Source organism: Urocampus carinirostris, chromosome 8 (genome assembly GCF_059441175.1).
Source record: "Urocampus carinirostris isolate Australia breed hairy pipefish chromosome 8, RoL_Ucar_1.0, whole genome shotgun sequence".
In the NCBI taxonomy this organism is placed as follows: Eukaryota; Metazoa; Chordata; class Actinopteri; order Syngnathiformes; family Syngnathidae; genus Urocampus; species Urocampus carinirostris.
In genome coordinates, this window is record NC_142356.1 from 40,713,146 (window position 1) to 40,732,611 (window position 19,466).

At 37.9% G+C, this 19,466-nt stretch overlaps 2 protein-coding genes across 5 annotated transcripts; one reads left to right on the forward strand and one right to left on the reverse strand.

Moving 5' to 3' along the window:
• Nucleotides 1-385: 385 nt before the first annotated feature.
• gtf2e2 (general transcription factor IIE, polypeptide 2, beta) lies at nt 386-19,006 on the forward strand. Its single transcript, XM_088342707.1, has 8 exons — nt 386-608; nt 1,705-1,873; nt 8,555-8,637; nt 10,113-10,220; nt 10,321-10,503; nt 10,598-10,691; nt 14,463-14,578; nt 18,452-19,006. Exons 2-8 carry the CDS (start codon nt 1,714-1,716, stop codon nt 18,569-18,571), a joined length of 864 nt encoding a protein of 287 aa, XP_088198833.1. The 5' UTR covers nt 386-608; nt 1,705-1,713; the 3' UTR covers nt 18,572-19,006.
• Nucleotides 4,652-7,559, reverse strand: smim18 (small integral membrane protein 18). Of its 4 annotated transcripts, none has more exons than XM_088341157.1 (3): nt 7,327-7,559; nt 5,817-5,918; nt 4,652-4,998 (listed from the first exon to the last, which is right to left on the reverse strand). In XM_088341157.1, the coding sequence occupies exon 3, from the start codon at nt 4,991-4,993 to the stop codon at nt 4,652-4,654; it is 342 nt and encodes a 113-aa protein (XP_088197283.1). In that variant the 5' UTR covers nt 4,994-4,998; nt 5,817-5,918; nt 7,327-7,559. The 4 variants fall into 4 exon arrangements, with proteins under 4 accessions (XP_088197283.1, XP_088197280.1, XP_088197281.1 ...); XM_088341154.1 differs by having other exon boundaries at nt 5,817-5,924; XM_088341155.1 differs by having other exon boundaries at nt 5,817-5,937.
• Nucleotides 19,007-19,466: the final 460 nt, after the last annotated feature.

Here is a 19,466-nt window from a genome sequence, read left to right on the forward strand (position 1 = left end):
GACGTACCTCAAAAGTGGAACAGATAGTAAAATGTGACAAAGAATTACAAAAATGCAGTAAAATAAAACATGACCCACGTGATTTATATCAATTTGGTTGATTGCATAAAATTACAAAAAATTACAACCAATACATTAAAATAAATAATAAAACAAATAAAATCAGAAAAATAGGAAAAAGGCAAACAAACATTAAAACTGGAATATTTCAAAAATATGAATAAAAAGGTCAAAACTATGATTGGGAAACAAACAAACAAACAAAAATTAGTGCGGGATATAAACTGAAGATCGTGTCCGTTTCAAAAATAGAAGAAAAAACAATTGAATAATGCAATACAAAGGTTTATCCAGTAGGAGGCAATCATGTTATCTTAAGTTCCTTGGCAGTTACTTTGGAGACGCACCAGAAGAAGAACACGGTGACAGAAGCGGAAGAGACAAAAAAAAAACAATTGATTTTATCAATATAGTTATTGACCAAAATATCAGTCATATTTCAATAGCAACGAAAGATCCAGTATACAAATTTATTTTAGAGTTTGCAAGAACGACTTTACGCTCGTCCTCCTGGCTAAACTCCGGAGAGTGACACTAGTGGCGAACTGGTAAGCACACGCAAGTTTGCTAACGCTAACGTTGAGGAGAACAACAAAAGTGAATGACGAGCTATTGTACTGAGCTTTTACTAAGACGACAAGTTCAATCATTCTCGATGGCTGCAGCTAGCTTTGAACGAGCTAATGTCAGTAGAATGCCGCGTAACTAGTGTATTGGTTCCTCTAATGGATGCATTTTGTATTTGGAGTTTTCTTATGTCATTGTGTTTTTTTCATTGACATGCAGTCTTGTTTAAATGTAATTTTACTTTAGGTATTTTTTTTCTGGGGGGTTCCTGCAACAATATCATCATCATCATCATCCCCTGCTGCTTATTAGGGAGACTGAGGATCTAAAATGCAAATATATTTGGATATAAATCGATTGATTGCATTACAGTTGGTTATTTGAAAGTGTCCCACAGTTGTAATAAATGGACTATAGTAGAATTATCTCTATTGTCATAAAGCAAAATTTGTTTACATTTTATAACCTTATTCCACGTGGGACCCAAAATAAACATTTAACAAACGAATGATTATTGGGATTTGACCTAGACAATATTTGCAAGATAAGCTGCATTTGAAAATAGTGCAATGACATTAACAGTGATGTTTCTTTTAAGTAAAAGTAGTCAAATCAAGTCATGTTTGTTTGTATAGCCCTTAATCACAAAGAGTCTCAAAGGACTGCACAGACCACAGATTATTGCAAGATACAGACTATTATTACACCATCCTCTGATCTAGAACCTACATGAGGGCCAGTACAAACTCAAAAACCTCAGCATGAGGATAATGTAAACCTTGAGTAGGCACATGAGGTAATCCCCCTTCCAGGAAGACCAGGCTGAAACGGATGTTGCATTAAGAAACAATAAAATTAGAACTAAAATATAAAATAAAGAAAGTATAATATAAAATATTAGAGATCAGCCAATTATTTTTTGGACTGTGTTGATGACTCCTTGACTTAAATATTTGAATGTAATCTGACAAGTGGGAAATATTTGCATATGAATTCTAAATTGCATGTGTCAAGATAATGTATCCTGCTTTAGGAATACATATGAACGTTTCCATTTTTACCATTCCAAATTTTTAGACAGTCAGAATGGATCCCGCTCTATTGAGGGAGAGGGAGCTCTTCAAGAAAAGAGCTTTGTCCACACCGGTTGTGGAGAAGAGACCCGCAGCTTCAGACTCTGGGTCACACAAGAAGAAGAAGCCAAAAATTGAAAAGGAGGGCTCATCGGGGTCTAAACAGAGTGCCGGTGAGTGTGCTTCATATTGTCTCATTTATTGTATGTTCTGCCTTCGAACTGGTTCCAAGGGTTCAACAAATTGCGTCTTTCGACAGATATCTGTCGATAGGTGGGTCATTGAATATGCAGTGCGCTAAGTATAACTTTTTAGTGGTTCTTCCGTAGGCCTACTCCCCAGGCGTGGTCAAAAAAACACTAGATAAATCCAGCTTGTTGTAGATTTAATGATTCCGTTTTTGAGCACAGATGCCAGCTAAGCTGGACATTGTGTGAGTAACTGTAAAAGATGCATAGGAGCATCTAGCATAGGGTTGGGAAAACATTTTGAGTCACAAGTTGTTTGGATTAAAAAAAAAATTCCAATGGGCCAGGCCAGGATGAAAAAAAATGATTGACTGATTGATTTGATTTTTTTGTACCTGTCGATTTGTCTCGAATGCAATACCTCCGCTATACTTGTTGAAAAAAAAGATGAAGTGTTCCCCAACCTTTTAGAAGCTAAGGGCTACTTTTTGTTACTAGATAGAGCAAAGGGGACCAAGATTGATTTGCATTTCCAAAATAAGAACTTTCCATGTTATTACAATCTTGTTACCATGTTATTCACAATTCACGGATCTCTTAATCGCAAGGATTGTCAGGGTACCACTTCCTGTGGTGTGTCTTGGGCAAGTACAGCATTTCCAGGCCGTGTTTTTGGGCAGGGGGTTGCAGGAAAAGCTTTCTGATCTAAATCAGATACAGCACCTTCATCATCTGGTTACTGTTGTTTTTCGGTGGAAAGTGTCATTCCGCTCTACAGAGATGAGCCGGACCTCAGTATTGAGAGGTAGAGGTGTGTGACAACACTGATACTTTTTTTCCTGAAATAATGAGTATCACACTTGATAAAAATTGTTGGTTTTTAAAACATTGCTTGTCTAACTTTAATTCTTAAAGGGGAACAAATTACAGAAGAACCTGTTCAAATATTAACGGAAATTTAACATTTATTTAGCCTTTTTTTAAACTCCAACTAACAACCACTACGGGCAGCATGGCGGCACAGTGGTTAGCGCATGTGTGGCACAGTTCATGTCTTGGAAACCTCCTGCGTGGGTTCAAATCCAGCTCCAGACTTCCTGTGCTGAGTTTGTATGTTCTCCCCGTGCTTGCGTGGGTTTCCTCCGGGCACTCCGGTTTCCTCCCACATTCCAAAAACATGCATTTCAGGTGGATTGGCCGGTCTAAATTGTCCCTAGGTGTGAATGAGCGAGTGAGTTGTCTGTCCCTGTGTGCCCTGCGATTGGCTGGCAACCAGTTCAGGGTGTCCCCTGCCCACTGCCCGATGATTGCTGGGATGGGCTCCAGCACCCCCGCGACCCTACTGAGGATAAGCGGTGTAGCTAATGAGATGAGATGAGATGAGAACAACCACTACATTGGTGACCCCTTATGTAGGCCTATATTATTTTTGTCATTTGCATTCATAACTTTACTCACAGACATCTACATCTATGTTATATTTCATTGTTTATTTGTTTATATATTTATCAAATTGGTTTTGAAACGGAGTAGTTAAAGCGTATTAAAATACTAGGTCCCAGTTTTTAACCACAAAATTTCATAGTATGCATTGAATAATTCAAAATACAATAGGGCATGGTTAGGTTTCTTCTTGTGTAAAATTGTATCTTGATGGATAGAATCAATGATTTTTAAAAAAAAGGGCAATTGCAGAAAAATCTGGACAGCTATTAGAATGTTTGCCTTGACGTAGTACCCATTAGTGCCCCTTGTAGTAGCTCCCCTGCAAAATCTAACTGCCCTTCCTGTGAACTATGCTTCTTAGCGCTGCAGTGATGTTAACGTTTGCATATGTCTTAATAAACTCATTATATAGACTATGATCACTTTTTGTTTTAACCACAACAATATATATTTCTAAATAAACACACTATGCAGACTGCGAATGCGACTCACGTTCTGTCGGAAGCTTAGTGCGTTCACGCAAAGGGGGTTCACATTTTGCAGGGGATTCGAATTTAGGCACAACACCGCCTTACAACAGCACAGACAAGCATTCGAGTGTGCGTATTTAAAAATACAGCAGGAGAAAAACTGAGTTCGGTTGTGGTTTAATTAAGTATTGATTATAAAGTAAAACACCCTGTTAAAAACTAGTCAGAGTTTCCAGCTTCATCCACTTGCAAACCATTCATTCATCTTTATTTCTCTCGTGGCTGCCACTTTCCATGTTCTTTCTCATAGAATAGAAATCAAAATACCATGGCGAAAACATCTGATTTCACCCAAAAATAGGAATTGAGCATTGAGCTCTGCAGTGTAAACCTAGCCTTAAACACACGCCCACACCTCAACCGTTTGCCGTGACGCCCACTTCACTTTTCTACCACTATACATCACACAGGGCCCACTGCTCGATGGGGCATGCACAATTTGAAGAAAATCTGTGACTTTTTTTTCTGTGCCTAATAGTTGACAAAATACTGTAATCTCGTAACACACGTTTTATTATTTGTGCCCATGGCTTAATTAAAGCATAAAAATACAAGTTAATTACGTACTTTTTGTAACTGAGATTTACAGAATGTAAAAGGAACTTTGACAACTTGTGAGTGAAGATATGGTGCCATAGACCATTTTATTGTCCATTCAAACATTATCTAACTTGACTGGCTCTTCAGCATCCTCTTAACAGTTTTTCTAATATATGCTCCTTAACACGGCATAGGTAACCCCCCCCCCCCCCCCCCCCCCCCCGAAAGAAAACTTGTTTTCTAGCTTCTATACAACCTCCGTTTGTGGGTCCGGTTCAGTGCAAACACTTGTCATCAGTTTGGTGCTGTTGTCCTCCACCGCCTCCTCATCCACCACACTCCCCCCATCCTCATCCTCCTGTTGTTGCTCTTGTGGCTCTTGAGTTTTGCCTTTGGCGAAGCAGCCGCAGTCTAGATGCTCGTACAGCATGGCGAAGCCGGCCAGAGACAGCACGGTTAGGATGAATAACGTTATTATAACCAAACAGGCCACATTCCAACCATTATGTGGGGAGATTTGGGAGAGGAAAACGGTCTCCGGCAGCCAGGGTAGATCTTTGGTGGTGTTCGTTGTTGTGATGTTGGCCATGATTCCTAGTGGGAAATAAAATGGCTGCATTTACTGGTACTTACATTTTTAAATATTGTTTCCATTAGAATAAGGATTCACAGATATGGGTTTTTCAGGGCCGATACCAATTATTAGTATTAAGAGGGGCCAATAATTGATATTTGGAGCAAATATTCATATGCTGCAAAAGCCTAAAAATTGGCATAAGAAAATTTTAATAATGTAGAGATGAACAAAGAATGTTTGTTATAAATTCAAATACAACTTGAATAGCTCTCTGAAACCTTTTTACAGTTAATACATTTGAATTTCAACACAACTATCATGATTTTTCACTTAAACCAAAAACTAACAGTGCAGGAAATAAAATTAGGCTAAGCAGCAACTTGTATAAAGGTATAATTTACACAAAATAAATAAAAATGTCTATAGAACCATCATGACTTAAAATAACTTAAAAGAAAGTAGATTGATATTTCAACAGAGCTGGCGGATTGCAAAGTGTGAATACTCTTGTTTTAGAGCCAGATTGACAAACTAATGGTAACAGCTAATCACTCAGTCTTTCACATAAGAGCACTTTTTTGCTCTTTGAATAACAAACGCACACACTTAATTAACGAACTAATGTTATGATAAGAGCTCATATATCAGTCTCCACCTGAGCAAGCGTCCTTATAAACAAGTTAGCTACACTTTTTATGCAATCTCTTTATCACACAAACGCTTTTCCACCACAGACTTTTTAAAATCTCTATCAGCGGTCTTGATTCACAGGCATGTCTTGACTCAGGAGTTAGCAAAGCTGCCAATGTTTACTTCGCTCTAACGAAATTCTTACTGCGTCAGTGGCTCTGTTCCTGGTCGCTCTTCCAATCAGGCATGGGTTGGATAGCGTCCGAGACACCGCGAAGGAAGAGAGGGGTGAGAGGCTCTTCTGCATCTGAGACTAAAAAATCAGTCTATCGAATAAATAAAAATGCTGATTCTGATATCCATCAAAATCCCAAATATTCGACCCGATAATCGGCCTGCTCGACGTTTACACCAGAGTATCCTACCATAGTACTACACGGTTATAGTGACAACATAATGAAGAAGTTTGTCCAGAATGACTAGTTGTGTTCTTCTGAACAGCGACGTAATAAATTTACTGATGAGCAATGTATGACAGAGTTTATGAAAGATAATGGCTTCTGCACAAAAACGTTTTGCTTTTCTAATTGAATAACCTGGTTTGATAAATTCACATTTGCTGGATTTTCACAAAGGCATGCTTTCACTGTTTTGGTATTTTATGTTTTTGCATTTTTCCTGCTTATTTCATTGTAAACATTCAATTCTACCCCAAAAATGTAAATTAGTCTTTTTAGAATGGTCACTTTATAGTGAAACTGTCATTAAATGATCTGCATTTATATAGCGCTTTTCAAGTCAAGACTTCCCAAAACGCTTTACAGTGTGCTTCACATTTCCCAATAGCGGCCGTGAAGCCATGTAAGGCGCTAACCTGCTTATTGGGGGTATTAGGGGTTCAGTGTCTTACCCAAGGACACTTCAACATTTAACACGGAGGAGCCGGGATTCGAACTGCGATCTCTTGATCCTAAGACGAGCGCTCTACCTCCACTGCCGCCCCTGTCTTATCATTTGTGTTCTGGCCACGGAGCACATAGTGATTTCACGCTCGTGTTCGTTGTTTTATTTTATTCTAGGATGAAAATGGTGAAATTAAGAAATTGACTTTTTCAAATACTGTCCAAATACCAACCCAACCCCCCCAAAAAATTTAAAAAAAGAGTTTATCCAAGCAAGTCTAGAACAACACGTACGCGCACGCGCCACACAAGATGGCATCAGTAAGTATAATACTTTGAAGTTACGGATACCACCTTTAACCTTAATCGTTTTATTGAGGTTGACCTTATTTTGATCATGATTTCTGACAGCGGTATGTTCACTTCTAATCGTTGCCATGGAAACCTTTTTAGGCTTTCAAGTTACTGCCTCTTAGTGAACCCCGCCCCGATCCTCCATAAAAGCAGTTCTTGAAATCCAGCAGCCGTTTTTCACTCCCACACCAATGCCATGCTCCTTAAAGCTGCTACTCCAGCTTTTATTTTTCAGCAAGCATTTCACCTCTTTATGCACATGACGTTAATGCTTAGAGTTCAGTTCATCTCAGAGCAATTTCCATCCATCTCGGCCAGAATGTATGCAAGGCTAGTTGCCATTCTGCATCCATTGTTGCTAGTACATACATGGATTTATTAAAAAGTCTTTTTGCTACATGCTTTCCTGTCTTATATTTATTAAAGGGAAAAAAAAACAAGTACATAGAAGACACCCACCTGCGTATCTGCTCTTGCAAGTCAATAGATGCTCTGTCTTCTTTTTCTGCCCCACCTATTTCCTCTCCTCCGCCGCCTCCTTCCTCTCGATGCTTGATCCTTCGAAGCAGTTACTGCAGCACCGCCCACCACTCACGGATCACAAGAGTCTCTGCTCAGTCATTGGCTGTTTTCCTCCATCTCTGTGTCACAGTCATTTACTACCCGGTTGTCACAATTTAGGCGGCCAACTGTTGTCGTTGCTCCCTCCTATTTATCAATTATTCATGAATCTGTGTGCTCTGATTGGAACATCTCTGCGGGCTGAGCTCTCTCATTGGACCCTGGGTAGGGTTTTTTCTTTCATTTTTTCCTCTCCATACTGTGCTTTTGAAGTAAATTCAAAAGCTCAAGAGTTCATAAGTGATTAGTGCGTTGTAGTTATCATTCTATTGAAGTCTAAAGTGAAACTAAATCTCCAATTGGTTTGATTTTCAACTAATCTGTAGATTGTTTTGGCAATAAAAGTTCTATTTTGAATCTCTTTTCTAAAAATGATGTTTTAAATTCACAGCGCAGAATAACAGAAATATATCAGAATTTAGGTACCGGATTTTTTGGAACTTTATGGTGCACCTGATATAGGGTGCATCCTCAAAATATCCCTCTCCAAGCTTTTTGTTTCAAATAAAAGCAGGGTTCACACGGACCCTTAAAGTCTTAAAAGGTATTAAATCGTTCAAAAATAAGGCCTAAATTAGCAAAAAAATTGTATGTTTTAATGAGTTACTTTTGTGGCAACAGCGTGTTACCACAATAATAGAACGATCAAAACGGTGATGTGGTTTTAGTCGGACCTTTTAGAGCAGTCTCATGTCTTAGGTCTACCCATAATACATATAGCAACTTCGGACAGAGACAATTACTTTGGACCATGGAAAAGTGTAAAATTAATGAGAAGTGGCTGTCTGAAAATGTTTTAACATGGCTAAACGCTGAGCCAGGTAATATGTACGAGGCACGATGTTTTGTTTGCAAGAAATATTTGTGATATATATATATATATATATATATTTATTTATTTATTTGTCCGTTTGTTTCAATTGATTATTTTTTTGTCAACTTGGGTTTAAAGTGAATTTCAAATGGTATTAAACAAGTCTTAAAAAGTCCTGAATTTATTCTTGACTTTAGCTTTAGGAACCCTGATTGTGCAATAAAATTATTTTGTTCTATTTTTTTTTTCCAGAGTCTAACAACGGAAGTTTTAACATCAAGACTAGCTCTGGCTACAAATTTGGTTGTCTTGCAAAGATAGTTAATTACATGAAGGTAAGGATTCGTCAACAGATTTTTTTTTTCCCCTGAGGTGTTAATTTCAGTTTTTTAAGTATATGTATTGAAAATGCACTGAAAGGAAATTGCGAGGCTAAAAAAGAGAAATTCTTTGCGCTTGGCCAAAATGCCAAAGGAGCAAAGACCAAAAAAGAAGAATTTGAACCTTAAACCATATTTAATAAAAGGAATCATTTTAAAATGATAAAATAACTGACTGTCATTACTAGCTATTGATTTAAAAATAAAACTTTAATAATTTCCCCCATAAAACAAAAAGACATTTAAGGGTAAATGGTCTGCATTTATGTAGTGCTTTTCAAATCACTGAAGATTTCCCAAAACGCTCTACAATGTGCTTCACACTCATTCATTCAAGCACACACGAAAATATCCTTGCAGACAACAAAGCATAACAGATGAATAAAAACTGCTGAAAAATCGAAAATGCAATTAACACAAGTAGCTTAATACTTTGAGTACAGTGGCTGTTTATGATGAAAAATAGATGGGGCTGCAGTACTGAAGAGTCGCTTGCTCTGCTATACTATATCATTTTAGCGCTTAATGGATAAAGCAGTGAAAAAACTGTAGGAGGAAACTGATGAAGACGATAATAATGGCGGTGGTCAGCGCTGTCAATTGCAACAAATAAGCTACACTTTCATATTCGCCATGGTTTGATAATAATAGTTAACTACGATAAATTCTCCCCTTACATAGTTTAGCGATAGCCAAATCGACTTTGAGGACACATTAATTGAACGTCACACTCAAAGTAAGTGCATACTAATTATAGCTACTGAACTGTAAGATGGTTATCTCTGTTGTGTTAGGATGTAAACAACACCCGAAATTCTGCAAGCGCATTACAAAAGTGGGAACTTTGTGAAAATTTATTTTCATTAAATGCTTGGCAGAACTTCCGTTTTCCGTGCTCTGCCTCATTTTTTGTTGGCAAAACGAAAAAATAGGCAGCTGCGTTGTGAGCAAACTCCCCCATGAGTGAAAGCCAGTTTCACATGGCTCGCCTTACCTTAGATTGTTTTTTCAGAAACCTTTTTTCGGTTTTACCTTTTCTTTCGTCCGAAACCAAAATTGCACTTTTGGTCATTTTCGGCAGAAATATTTCTGTGCATCCCTAAAAGTTATCTATTGCTCAGTTGAAAACAAACTTCAATAAGTCGTGTTTCACAAACAATTTCTTGACTTCTGTTGTGCTGTTAAAGCAACCCAATAACTCGTTTTAAACGGACAGATTGCTGTGCAAATCGGTAATTTTTATCTTTCATCTCTTAACACTTGGCTTTTAAGCCCCAAGTACAAATTGCTACTAGCCTTAGGTTAGGCCTCCGACAAGACTTTAAGACTCCTATTATTGTAATTTTTACAATCGACAATAGCGAATGATTTTATATGAATACAAAACTGTTTTTCGTTGTTATCTGTGCTGATATGTTATGGTTTTCCAGACAAGACATCAGAATGGCGACACACACTTCTTGACATTGGAGGAAATTTTGGATGAGACCAAACTTCTTGACATCGGAATGAAACAAAAACAGTGGCTCATGAATGAGGTTTGTCAGCATTAACTACCCAAAAATTATCGCCAATTATGACCTGTCTTTGCTGAAATCTGAATATGAAAGGATACTGGTGTCTAAATATCTACCGCAGGCATTGATCAGTAACCCAAAAATTGAAGTCAGGGACAGTACATATGGCTTCAAGCCCAAATACAACCTGAAGGACAAAAAAGCTTTATTAAGGCTGCTGGACAAACATGACCAGCTGGGCTTAGGAGGTGTTTTGTTAGATGATGTCGAGGAGGGACTGCCCAATTCTGCCAAGGCTATCAAGGTAAGTGTGTTATCACTATTTGATGTCTGTAGTTGTCCATGGGACTGACGAACTGCAAATTATGTCTTTTCCATATTATTTATAAATTGTTTAGGCACTTGGGGATCAGATCACATTTGTGACAAGACCAGATAAGCGGAAGATTCTGTTCTACAATGATAAACACTGTCAATTTCTGGTGGATGAAGGTCAGTGTTTACATGGGTTTTTGTGCATTCATATCCAGCCATCCAGATATTTTGTGTTTTTACAGTATATTGTTTTGTATATTTGTTGTACTCTTCACCAGAGTTTTCCTAGCCATTTTTGAGCCAGTAAATATAAGCAAAGCAAACTGTCCGTCGGAAATGTTTGATATCAATTCCTGTTGCCTAAATTGACTTTAAAACAAAAAACATGTGGTCACCGTTGCTCAAACGATAACCCAGGTTATTCATTTTGGGTAATGCTTATTCTGTAAATTTTGATTTAACTATATTTGTAACCTGTTTTTAAATTTGTCTTATGTTTCTAGAAAAAAATGAAAACAAATTATACTTGCCCAATTTACTCTGGCATGCTGGTGGAAAAACACTGCTCTAAAATTTTTTTTATATACAGTGGAACCTCGGTTCTCGACCAAAATCCGTTCCAGAACCCTGTTCGAAAAGCGATTTGTTCGAACATCGAAATCATTTTTCCCATTACGAATAATGTAAATCGTTTTAATCCGTTCCAACACCCTGAATGTTTACCTTTGTTTACCTTTAAGAGACAAAAAACATACCGTATTTTCCGCACTATACGGCGCACCTTCAATGAATGATATATTTTAAAACTTTTTCCATACATAAGGCGCACCGCATTATGAGGCGCTACAGTAGAGGCTGTAGTTATGTTATGCAACCATTAGATGGTGCTGCACTAAAGGGAATGTCAACAAAACAGTCAGATAGGTCAGTCAAACTTTATTAATAGATAACAAACAAGCTTTCCACAACTCCATTCACTCCCAAAATGAATAAACAGCTGTTTTATTATTTTCTCTGAGGTAAAGCATTTTCGTGACACATCTTTAACATCTTTGAACAACAGCAATGCATAACATTTTACTTTTTCTCCATTTAGTCAACACGCAAAAAACCGTCTGATACTGTTATTGTAAATTAAACGTTAGTGCAATCGCAATATAGTGACACTCGTAATGTGCAAAAACAATAACAGGTGCAAAACAATAACAATAAAGCAATAACATAATAACTGTAAAATGTAAAACGTAAACACACAAAAAAAAAACAAAGCTCACTCCACCTCTGAATTCTTTAATGTTAAGTTCCCGTGCCAGCGCTGTTGCCTTCATTCGAATAGTGATTGTACTGACACTTCTACTTGCTGCTCTTTGTTCAACAACACACTGTTCAAGTGTGTCCTCTAACTGTGGCAATCTCGCTTTATTCCCACGGAAACTTTGTTTAGTCTTCTTTACTTGGCGCAGGTCATCCTCATGCTTCCTCCACTTCCGCACCATCGATTCATTAATGTTAAACTCTCTTGCTGCTGCTCTATTTCCGTGTTCTACTGCGTGACTGATCGCCTTGAGTTTTTCTTAATAGGAGCCATTTCAGGGTCTTTATACAAACGCACAAATATAAGAGAATCGTTCTTTAATATTTCCCAGTATGCACAGCGCACTTCTTCTTCTACGCGCAAAATGGAGTCGGGGGCTGCTTACCGTAAGATGCGAGACCTGTCGCTGCTCAATATTGATCCATATATAAGGCGCATAGTCAGCTTTTTAAAATAAAACAGATTTCAGGTGCGCCTTACAGTGCAGAAAATACGGTAAACAAAAATGTAACCCACGATTACCACGTTAGCATTATCGTAATCTTCCGTACGAAAGATTACGCTAACATGAACATGTAAAAATAAAAAAAAGGATAAATAAAAGAATTATGAATATAATTTTTTACCTTTGTGGTGGTCAGCAGAAGGCGCAGTTGGACGGTGGAGACGGATGGAGGAGGAAGGAAAATTATTGTTTGGAAGGAGTTTCCATAAAAACTTTGGGGAGCTCTTCTGTCTGAGGGGTGCTCACACGTTCAAATCTCTTTGCTACGGATGACTCGGCTACAGGATGTTCTTTTCTCTTAAAATATCTATCCAATGACACTTGCTTCTGCCTTCTTTTTAGCACTTTTCGGAAGTGGTTCATGACAGTGTCGTTAAAGTCATTGATGACTCTGGTTGCTGCAGCTTCATCGGGGTGGTGGAGTTCGATAAAATTCTGTAACTCGGCCCATTTGCTAGACATTTGTTTAATCTCGAACGTCCCCTAGTGTAGTGGAGGTGCAATGAGAAAATTAAAAGGAGTAAAAAAAAATGTGACGTGAAACATCCACCCCTAGACGGTACCACTGCACCACAGTTAGCCATAGCTGTATCGCGGAATACTTAACGTGGTTTTGCGACTTCACGTATTTTCATCACCCGTACGCCGCTCATTATCCCACCCTCGCGTACGCACTCACGCGTCGTACCGGCGTTTGAACTCCGGTTTTTGTCCGAACTACAAAGCAAGAATTTCTCGAATTTTTTTTGTTCGGACTCCGATTTGTTCGAACTGTGAGTCGTTCGAAAACCGAGGTTCCACCGTATATATGTCTGTCTAATATATATATATATATATATATATATATATATATATATACATATATATATATATATATATATGTATATGTATATGTGTGTGTGTGTATATGTGTGTGTGTGTATATATATATATATATGTGTGTGTATATATACATTTTACACAATCACAAATCTAACCCAAACCCGACTTTGAGTCCCGCGATTGTAACTGATTATAAAGTACACAGTCCAGAAACCACAGCCGGCAAAGTGAATGGTAAATGATGCCGGTACTTAACGTTTGATGCAGACCTGCAGAGTCCGGGTCCCGTTGAAAATAATAATAATGTATATTTCCAAAAGGTAAGGGTGGGAAAAATATATATCCACTATTGTCCGCTGCGTCCACAAACCTGCGTCCACAAACACGTCTCACCTTTACTCCACTTCCCGTCAGCCCGCGTTTGCTCCGCCCCTTCTTTTTGATTTGGCCGTGGAAAACATATCAGAATAAGTTTCTAAAATACATTACAAAAATATACAGTTGCAAATACATATTATACATGTTACACATATTTACAAAGAAAGACAGTACACCAAGAGAGTTTTCAAAGCTTTAATAATAATATAACTTTCATCCCAAACCGTGCCTGTGAAGGGTAGCAAAACGCTACTACATGCTCGCAACACAGTACACGGAACTGTCAAAAAAAACATACCAAACTTGTTCGAATCACGGTAAACCGTCCTCATCTTCCTCCTTATAACTGACGTCATCAAAGTCATCTTCCTCAGTGTCGGAAAGAGACTATGACATATAGACGTCATCCCACGCTCCCTTATTCAAACACACGCTAGCAACGCGCTCGCGAAGTAAGGTTTACGTGCAGTAGCTCTGTTTCCTTGTTTATCGGACTGCTCGATTACATTTAGGTTGAAGGCTGCGTCATGTGCCTTTCTTTTTGCAATTTGCATGGTGAGGATATTTCTACGCTAATTTAATTTGTGCACAAGCTAAGTTGCAGTTCTTCGGCGCATATATTCCACCGGTCTAAATCTTACCTTTTGTATTCGAGCGCCGCTGGCGGTTGTTAGAAAAATTGCATAAATTGGCCGCATCACTGAATAAGCCGCATAGTTGAAGGTTTGGGAAAAAAAGTAGAGGCCTATGGTCCGGAATTTACGGTATGTGTATGTATGTATGTATGTATATATATATTTAAAAATGAACACCCATGATCTCTGGATCAGCTTTGAAGAAAATTACTGATTTTGAACTCGCATTTTTATCCTAAGTACAAACATGATTTTATCAATTATTGTTCTTTTTTTGATATCTGTCTCTGTAGAATTCCAAAAACTGTGGAGGAGCGTTCCGGTGGACTCCATCGATGAAGAAAAGATTGAAGAGTACTTGAAGAAGCAAGGCATCACCTCCATGCAGGAGTCTGGCCCAAAGAAAGTGGTCAGTATCGTCAACTTAATCTCAAAATACAGAGCCTTAGGAAACTATTCAACCCACTTTGCCCCACTTTTAAGTTTTATTGGGAAGGTCTACACAATATACATTTTAAAAGTTTACATTTTCCATTTTAAAATGCATATTAAAATGTTCTATTTGTTTCAAGCCCAAAATTTGGCAAAAGTCTGAAAAGCTGATAGGCGCTATATCTGGGAGGCCAAATATTAAATAATTTTTAATGTGCACAGAGGTTGTTTAAGAAAATGTGTTGCCCTAATGTCATTAATTACTGTGTCTGGTTACGAATGGGGGGGATAAAGTGAATTAGTCCAGGATGGCACATATGGCTAATATGTATATATTTGCATTTAGCCTTGTGGGATGCATTTCTTTGGGGCGAGGGGGTGACACAATGTATGTCAGTTTATATTATTTTGACGTGAATTTAAAGTGACAACTCAGCCGTTTATGAATATTTTTAGACTTCCAACCCCTCAACATATCCAGTGACATCAGACCTATCTATATATATATATATATATATATATATATATATATATATATAGTTTGTCATTTATTTCTACCACCGCCCCTTTGTACAGTACATACCCTAAAAGTGGCTATAAAGGAAACCAACGGAACTGTATACACAGTTGTGGTCAAAAGTTACAAACACTTGTGAAGAACATATAGTCATGACTCTCTTGAGTTTCTAGTTATTTCCACAACTCTGATGTGAGCAAAAAAACATTCATGAGGTTTTGGTTCTTTAATGACTTTATTATGGGTTCACAGAAAAGTGATAAATTATGCTGGGTCAATAACATACAACAGTGCTTGTAACATGGCCCTCGGCCATTTTCACTTCAATTTGGCGCTATTGGCAGTCATCCACAAGCTTCTGGTTGAATCTTTGACAACTCCTCCTGACAGAATTGGTGAGGTTTAGTTATTTGATGGCTTTCTGACATGGACATGTTTCTTTAACATTGTCCATAAATTATCAATGGGATTTAAGCCAGGACTTTGGAAAGGCCATTCTAAAATCTTATTTCTAGCCTGATTGAGCCATCCATTACCATTGTGAATGTGTTTTTGGGTGTTCCAACAGGACAATGACCCCAATCTTCGGGCTGATGACTTTAGGTTATCTTGAAATATTCTAATGTAATCCTCATCATTCATTAACCCATTTACTCTATGTAAAGCACCAGTTCTATTGGTAGCTAAACAGCCACACAGCATTATACTACCACCACCGTTCTTGACAGTAGGCATGGTGTACTTGGGGTTAAATGTCTCACCTTTTCTCCTCCAAACACATTGCTGGGCATTGTGGCCACATAGCTAGATTTTTGTTTCGTCTGACCACAGAACTTTCCTCCAGGTCTTATCTTTGTCCATGTGATCAGCAGCAAACTTCAGTCGAGCCTTAAGGGGCCACTTATGGAGCAAGGGCTTCCTTCTTGCACAGCAGACTATCATTTCATGGAGATGCAAAACACGCTTGAATGTGGACACTGACAACTGTGGTCCAGCAGCTTCTAATTTTTGGCATATCTGCTTTTTGGTGATTCTCGGTTGAATCTTCACCCTCCTGACCAGTTTTCTCTCAGCAGCAGGTGATAGCTTGTGTTTTCTTCCTGATTGTGGCAGTGACAACAGTGCCATGCACTTTATACTTACTTAGTTGTTTGCACTGTTACTCTTAGGACCTACAGCTACTTTGAAGAGCTCCAAGTGAGTTTCCTGACTTGTTCAAGTCAGTGATTCGCTTTTTCAGATTCATACTGAGATCCTTTGACTTTCTCATTGTAGTGTTTGTGGGCGTTTGCATCCAATGAGCCCTACTTAAATGGCCTCAGAGAAGTCACCAGGTGTAGTCACTCATAATTACTGACAAAAGGTTTAAGAGGCCATTCTATGAAGCTCATTTCACTGACACAACTTTCTAAGTCACCAAAATCGTTAAATCGTGTTGCTGTATGTATATTTTTGACCCAGCAGATTTGATCACTTATCCTGTTAAACAATAAGGTCATAAAAAACACAACTGTACATATACACAAAATGTCTAGGTGAATATATAATATGGGCTAATTAGAGCTTTGTATTTGTCAAAAAGAATTATTATTTTCTCTATATGCCTTTTTTTATTTTTTTTACAACAGCATTCCCCCCAATAATCTCGTATAAGGCATGTCAGTGTACATTATTTGAATTTGACCTTGAAGTCATCTATGAAGATTTTTTTCCTTCCATCATTCAAAGTGTTCGGTGGAATCTTGTCTCAAGGGCTCTTGTTAGACTCATCTATTGATATGTACAGTCCAGCTAAAAAGGAGAAGCCCTTGGTGTGCTTGAAGTTGCTATGCGGTTATCGTTTGTCCCTTCATATAAATAAGGTTTGCAATTCCTAAATCCATTACATCCTGGTTGTAAAACAAGTGAAGATACCTTAAAAAGGGTAAACAACTTGGTGCACACAGGTAGATTGTGAAATTAGCTCTTCTGTGATAGGTTGTGATTTTCTAGGAAAATAATTTTAACTGGCATTGAAAAAAAGTTTATATTGGGTATTTCTGTACTCTATTTCTTTTATTTTTTTATTATTTTATTTTCAACACAAGGATACTGCTGGAAGTGTGAATTTCCCTACGGAGATGAATAAAGTATCTATCAAAGTGTTCACGAGCATCTTATTAGCCGTTTCGGAGCCTACAAGCCACATACAAACACATGCACGCAATTTGGGATTTATACATAAATTCAGATGGATTGATTTAAATTTTCATCAGTAGTATTTACATCCTCGTGTTCAAGACTAGATTGCTGGGCTATACTGTACACAAATATTATCAAAAACGTGGATTTTTCATTTGGTTAAGAACAGATGAATGTGTTTACATTTGCTGTCTGATGGGGTAAATAAATTCAGATTTTAACCGGAACCCTGAAACGGATTGATTCGAAAACTGAGGACCTACCTAATTTTGAATTGAAACAATAATTGTATTAGAAACACATTGAGCTCCAGTGTCACCTGTTAATAACAGCTTGTTCCTCGATCAAATTGCCTTCTCCGATCACAAATAGGCCCTGCTTCTGCAATAATTCGTGCTTTTTGGTGGACTACTGTCCTTGGGCCTATGGGTATATATGAGTGAGGTTAGAAAAAAAAAATAGGATACATGTTCCTAAATCAAATGCTGAACTATGCAAATCCAAACATCTTACCAATTGTAACATCGCCTTTTAAAGAGTCTTTAAATAGATGACCAATTTTTCCAAGATTATTGGGTATACATATTGTACTGTGCTAATTGTTTGGTGTTTTCTAAGCGCATCGGAACAGATAACCTGCTAGTGGTCAAAATGGTTTTGCGATTGAAAAATAGATTCATAAAGTAGCACAACAGCAATATTGACTGGAGTTTACAAAACATTACTGACGAATGCTGAGCCAAGATTATAAGATGCTGATTGGCCCTATTATGTTTTTGGTCTAATGATTTCCTATTTTAAGGGCGCATCAGAACACAAAGAATTTGCCAGTGGCCAAAATGATATTGCAATACAAATGAATAATAAAGTAATTTGCAAAATTACAATTATTATTGACTGGAACTTGCTTAAGATTACTGACCCATGCCGAGCCCAGATTTTATGATTGTGATTGTCCCTATTATTGTTTGACGAGACAAATCTAATCAGCCTGAATCTAGAGTGGACGGGATTCCCTTCTGTGAATACATATGCCTCATAGGCTTGTGCTAAGCTTCTATCTGATCAACTATTTTCTCCCTAGAAATAAACTGAGCTTGTCAATTTGACTGCCAAACCAGCGCTGACTTGCATGTTTGTTTCTGTCTGCAGTTACCAGTTCAAAAGCGGAAGAAGCAATCCGGTCAGCGCAAAAGGCACTTCAAGACCCACAACAACCATTTGGCAGGAGTACTGGAGGATTATGCTGATGGTGTTCCGGTCAAAAAGTGAAATTACCTTATTCACTGTCATTGACTTACATAGCTGTCTCGGACATTAAAGGAATTCATGCCCAAGATGTCAACAGCAGTGAATGGGTTACACACTGGGAAAATGGACTGTCGGGATGCAGGAATTCAGCTCGTTTTGCTCCCGTGTACCTTTGTGGTGTACATTTTAGCCATCAGCCCACGAGGGTTTAAGGACAGGATGTACCAAAATCCTTCTAACGGTATCCATAACAACACTTTAAGAAAAAAACTAGCAGAATTGTGTGTAAATAGTTTTTGTTAATTATACTGTGATGCGAAAGCGTGCATATGGGAGATACTTATTTTCAGTAATGCTAAGTGGCATGGGAACAGCTTTGATGTCAACTATTTGATATTTCAGTTTACTTTTTGGGGGTTTTCCATTAAGCTTTTAATAAAATACAGTTCCCAAAAATGATGGGCCTTTTTTTCCAAGGTTGTCTTAAATACAGGATAAATACAGATGCTCCCCTATTTATGACCATTCAACTTACGAAAAAACGGTAGATACAATCATTTTTTTCGGAACGTGGAAAAATATTTGGACATTGCTGTAAGTTAGTTTTTGTATTGTGTGCACCTTTTTACAAGTACAGACAGAACTATAATGCTTCTTTTTGCCGCTACCAGCGTGTGGGGCTGTGAGAGGTCACCCAACATCCACCTCGAAAAAGAAATCTGCTTCCTCTTTCTAGTTCGTGTGTAAACATTCCATAATGTATCTAAAGAGCGCTAAGAACTTTGACATTGTTTAATAAGTCGTGCATCCATTCAATATGGTTAGAGGAAAGTGTAAAAAAGACTAGCTGTTTCTTTGGAAATTAAAGTGGAATAAGAAACCTTGATGTTGTAAAGAAAATATTTGGATCGCTTTC

What these genes read in the sequence shown, in the direction of transcription:
- gtf2e2 (XM_088342707.1), top strand. Translation starts at nt 1,714, where the DNA reads ATGGATCCCGCTCTATTGAGGGAGAGGGAGCTCTTCAAGAAAAGAGCT. An exon ending in ATTCTGCCAAGGCTATCAAG is followed by an intron (nt 10,504 to 10,597) that starts GTAAGTGTGTTA and finishes TAAATTGTTTAG; the next exon opens with GCACTTGGGGATCAGATCAC. An exon ending in TCAATTTCTGGTGGATGAAG is followed by an intron (nt 10,692 to 14,462) that starts GTCAGTGTTTAC and finishes CTGTCTCTGTAG; the next exon opens with AATTCCAAAAACTGTGGAGG.
- smim18 (XM_088341158.1), bottom strand. Translation starts at nt 4,993, where the DNA reads ATGGCCAACATCACAACAACGAACACCACCAAAGATCTACCCTGGCTG.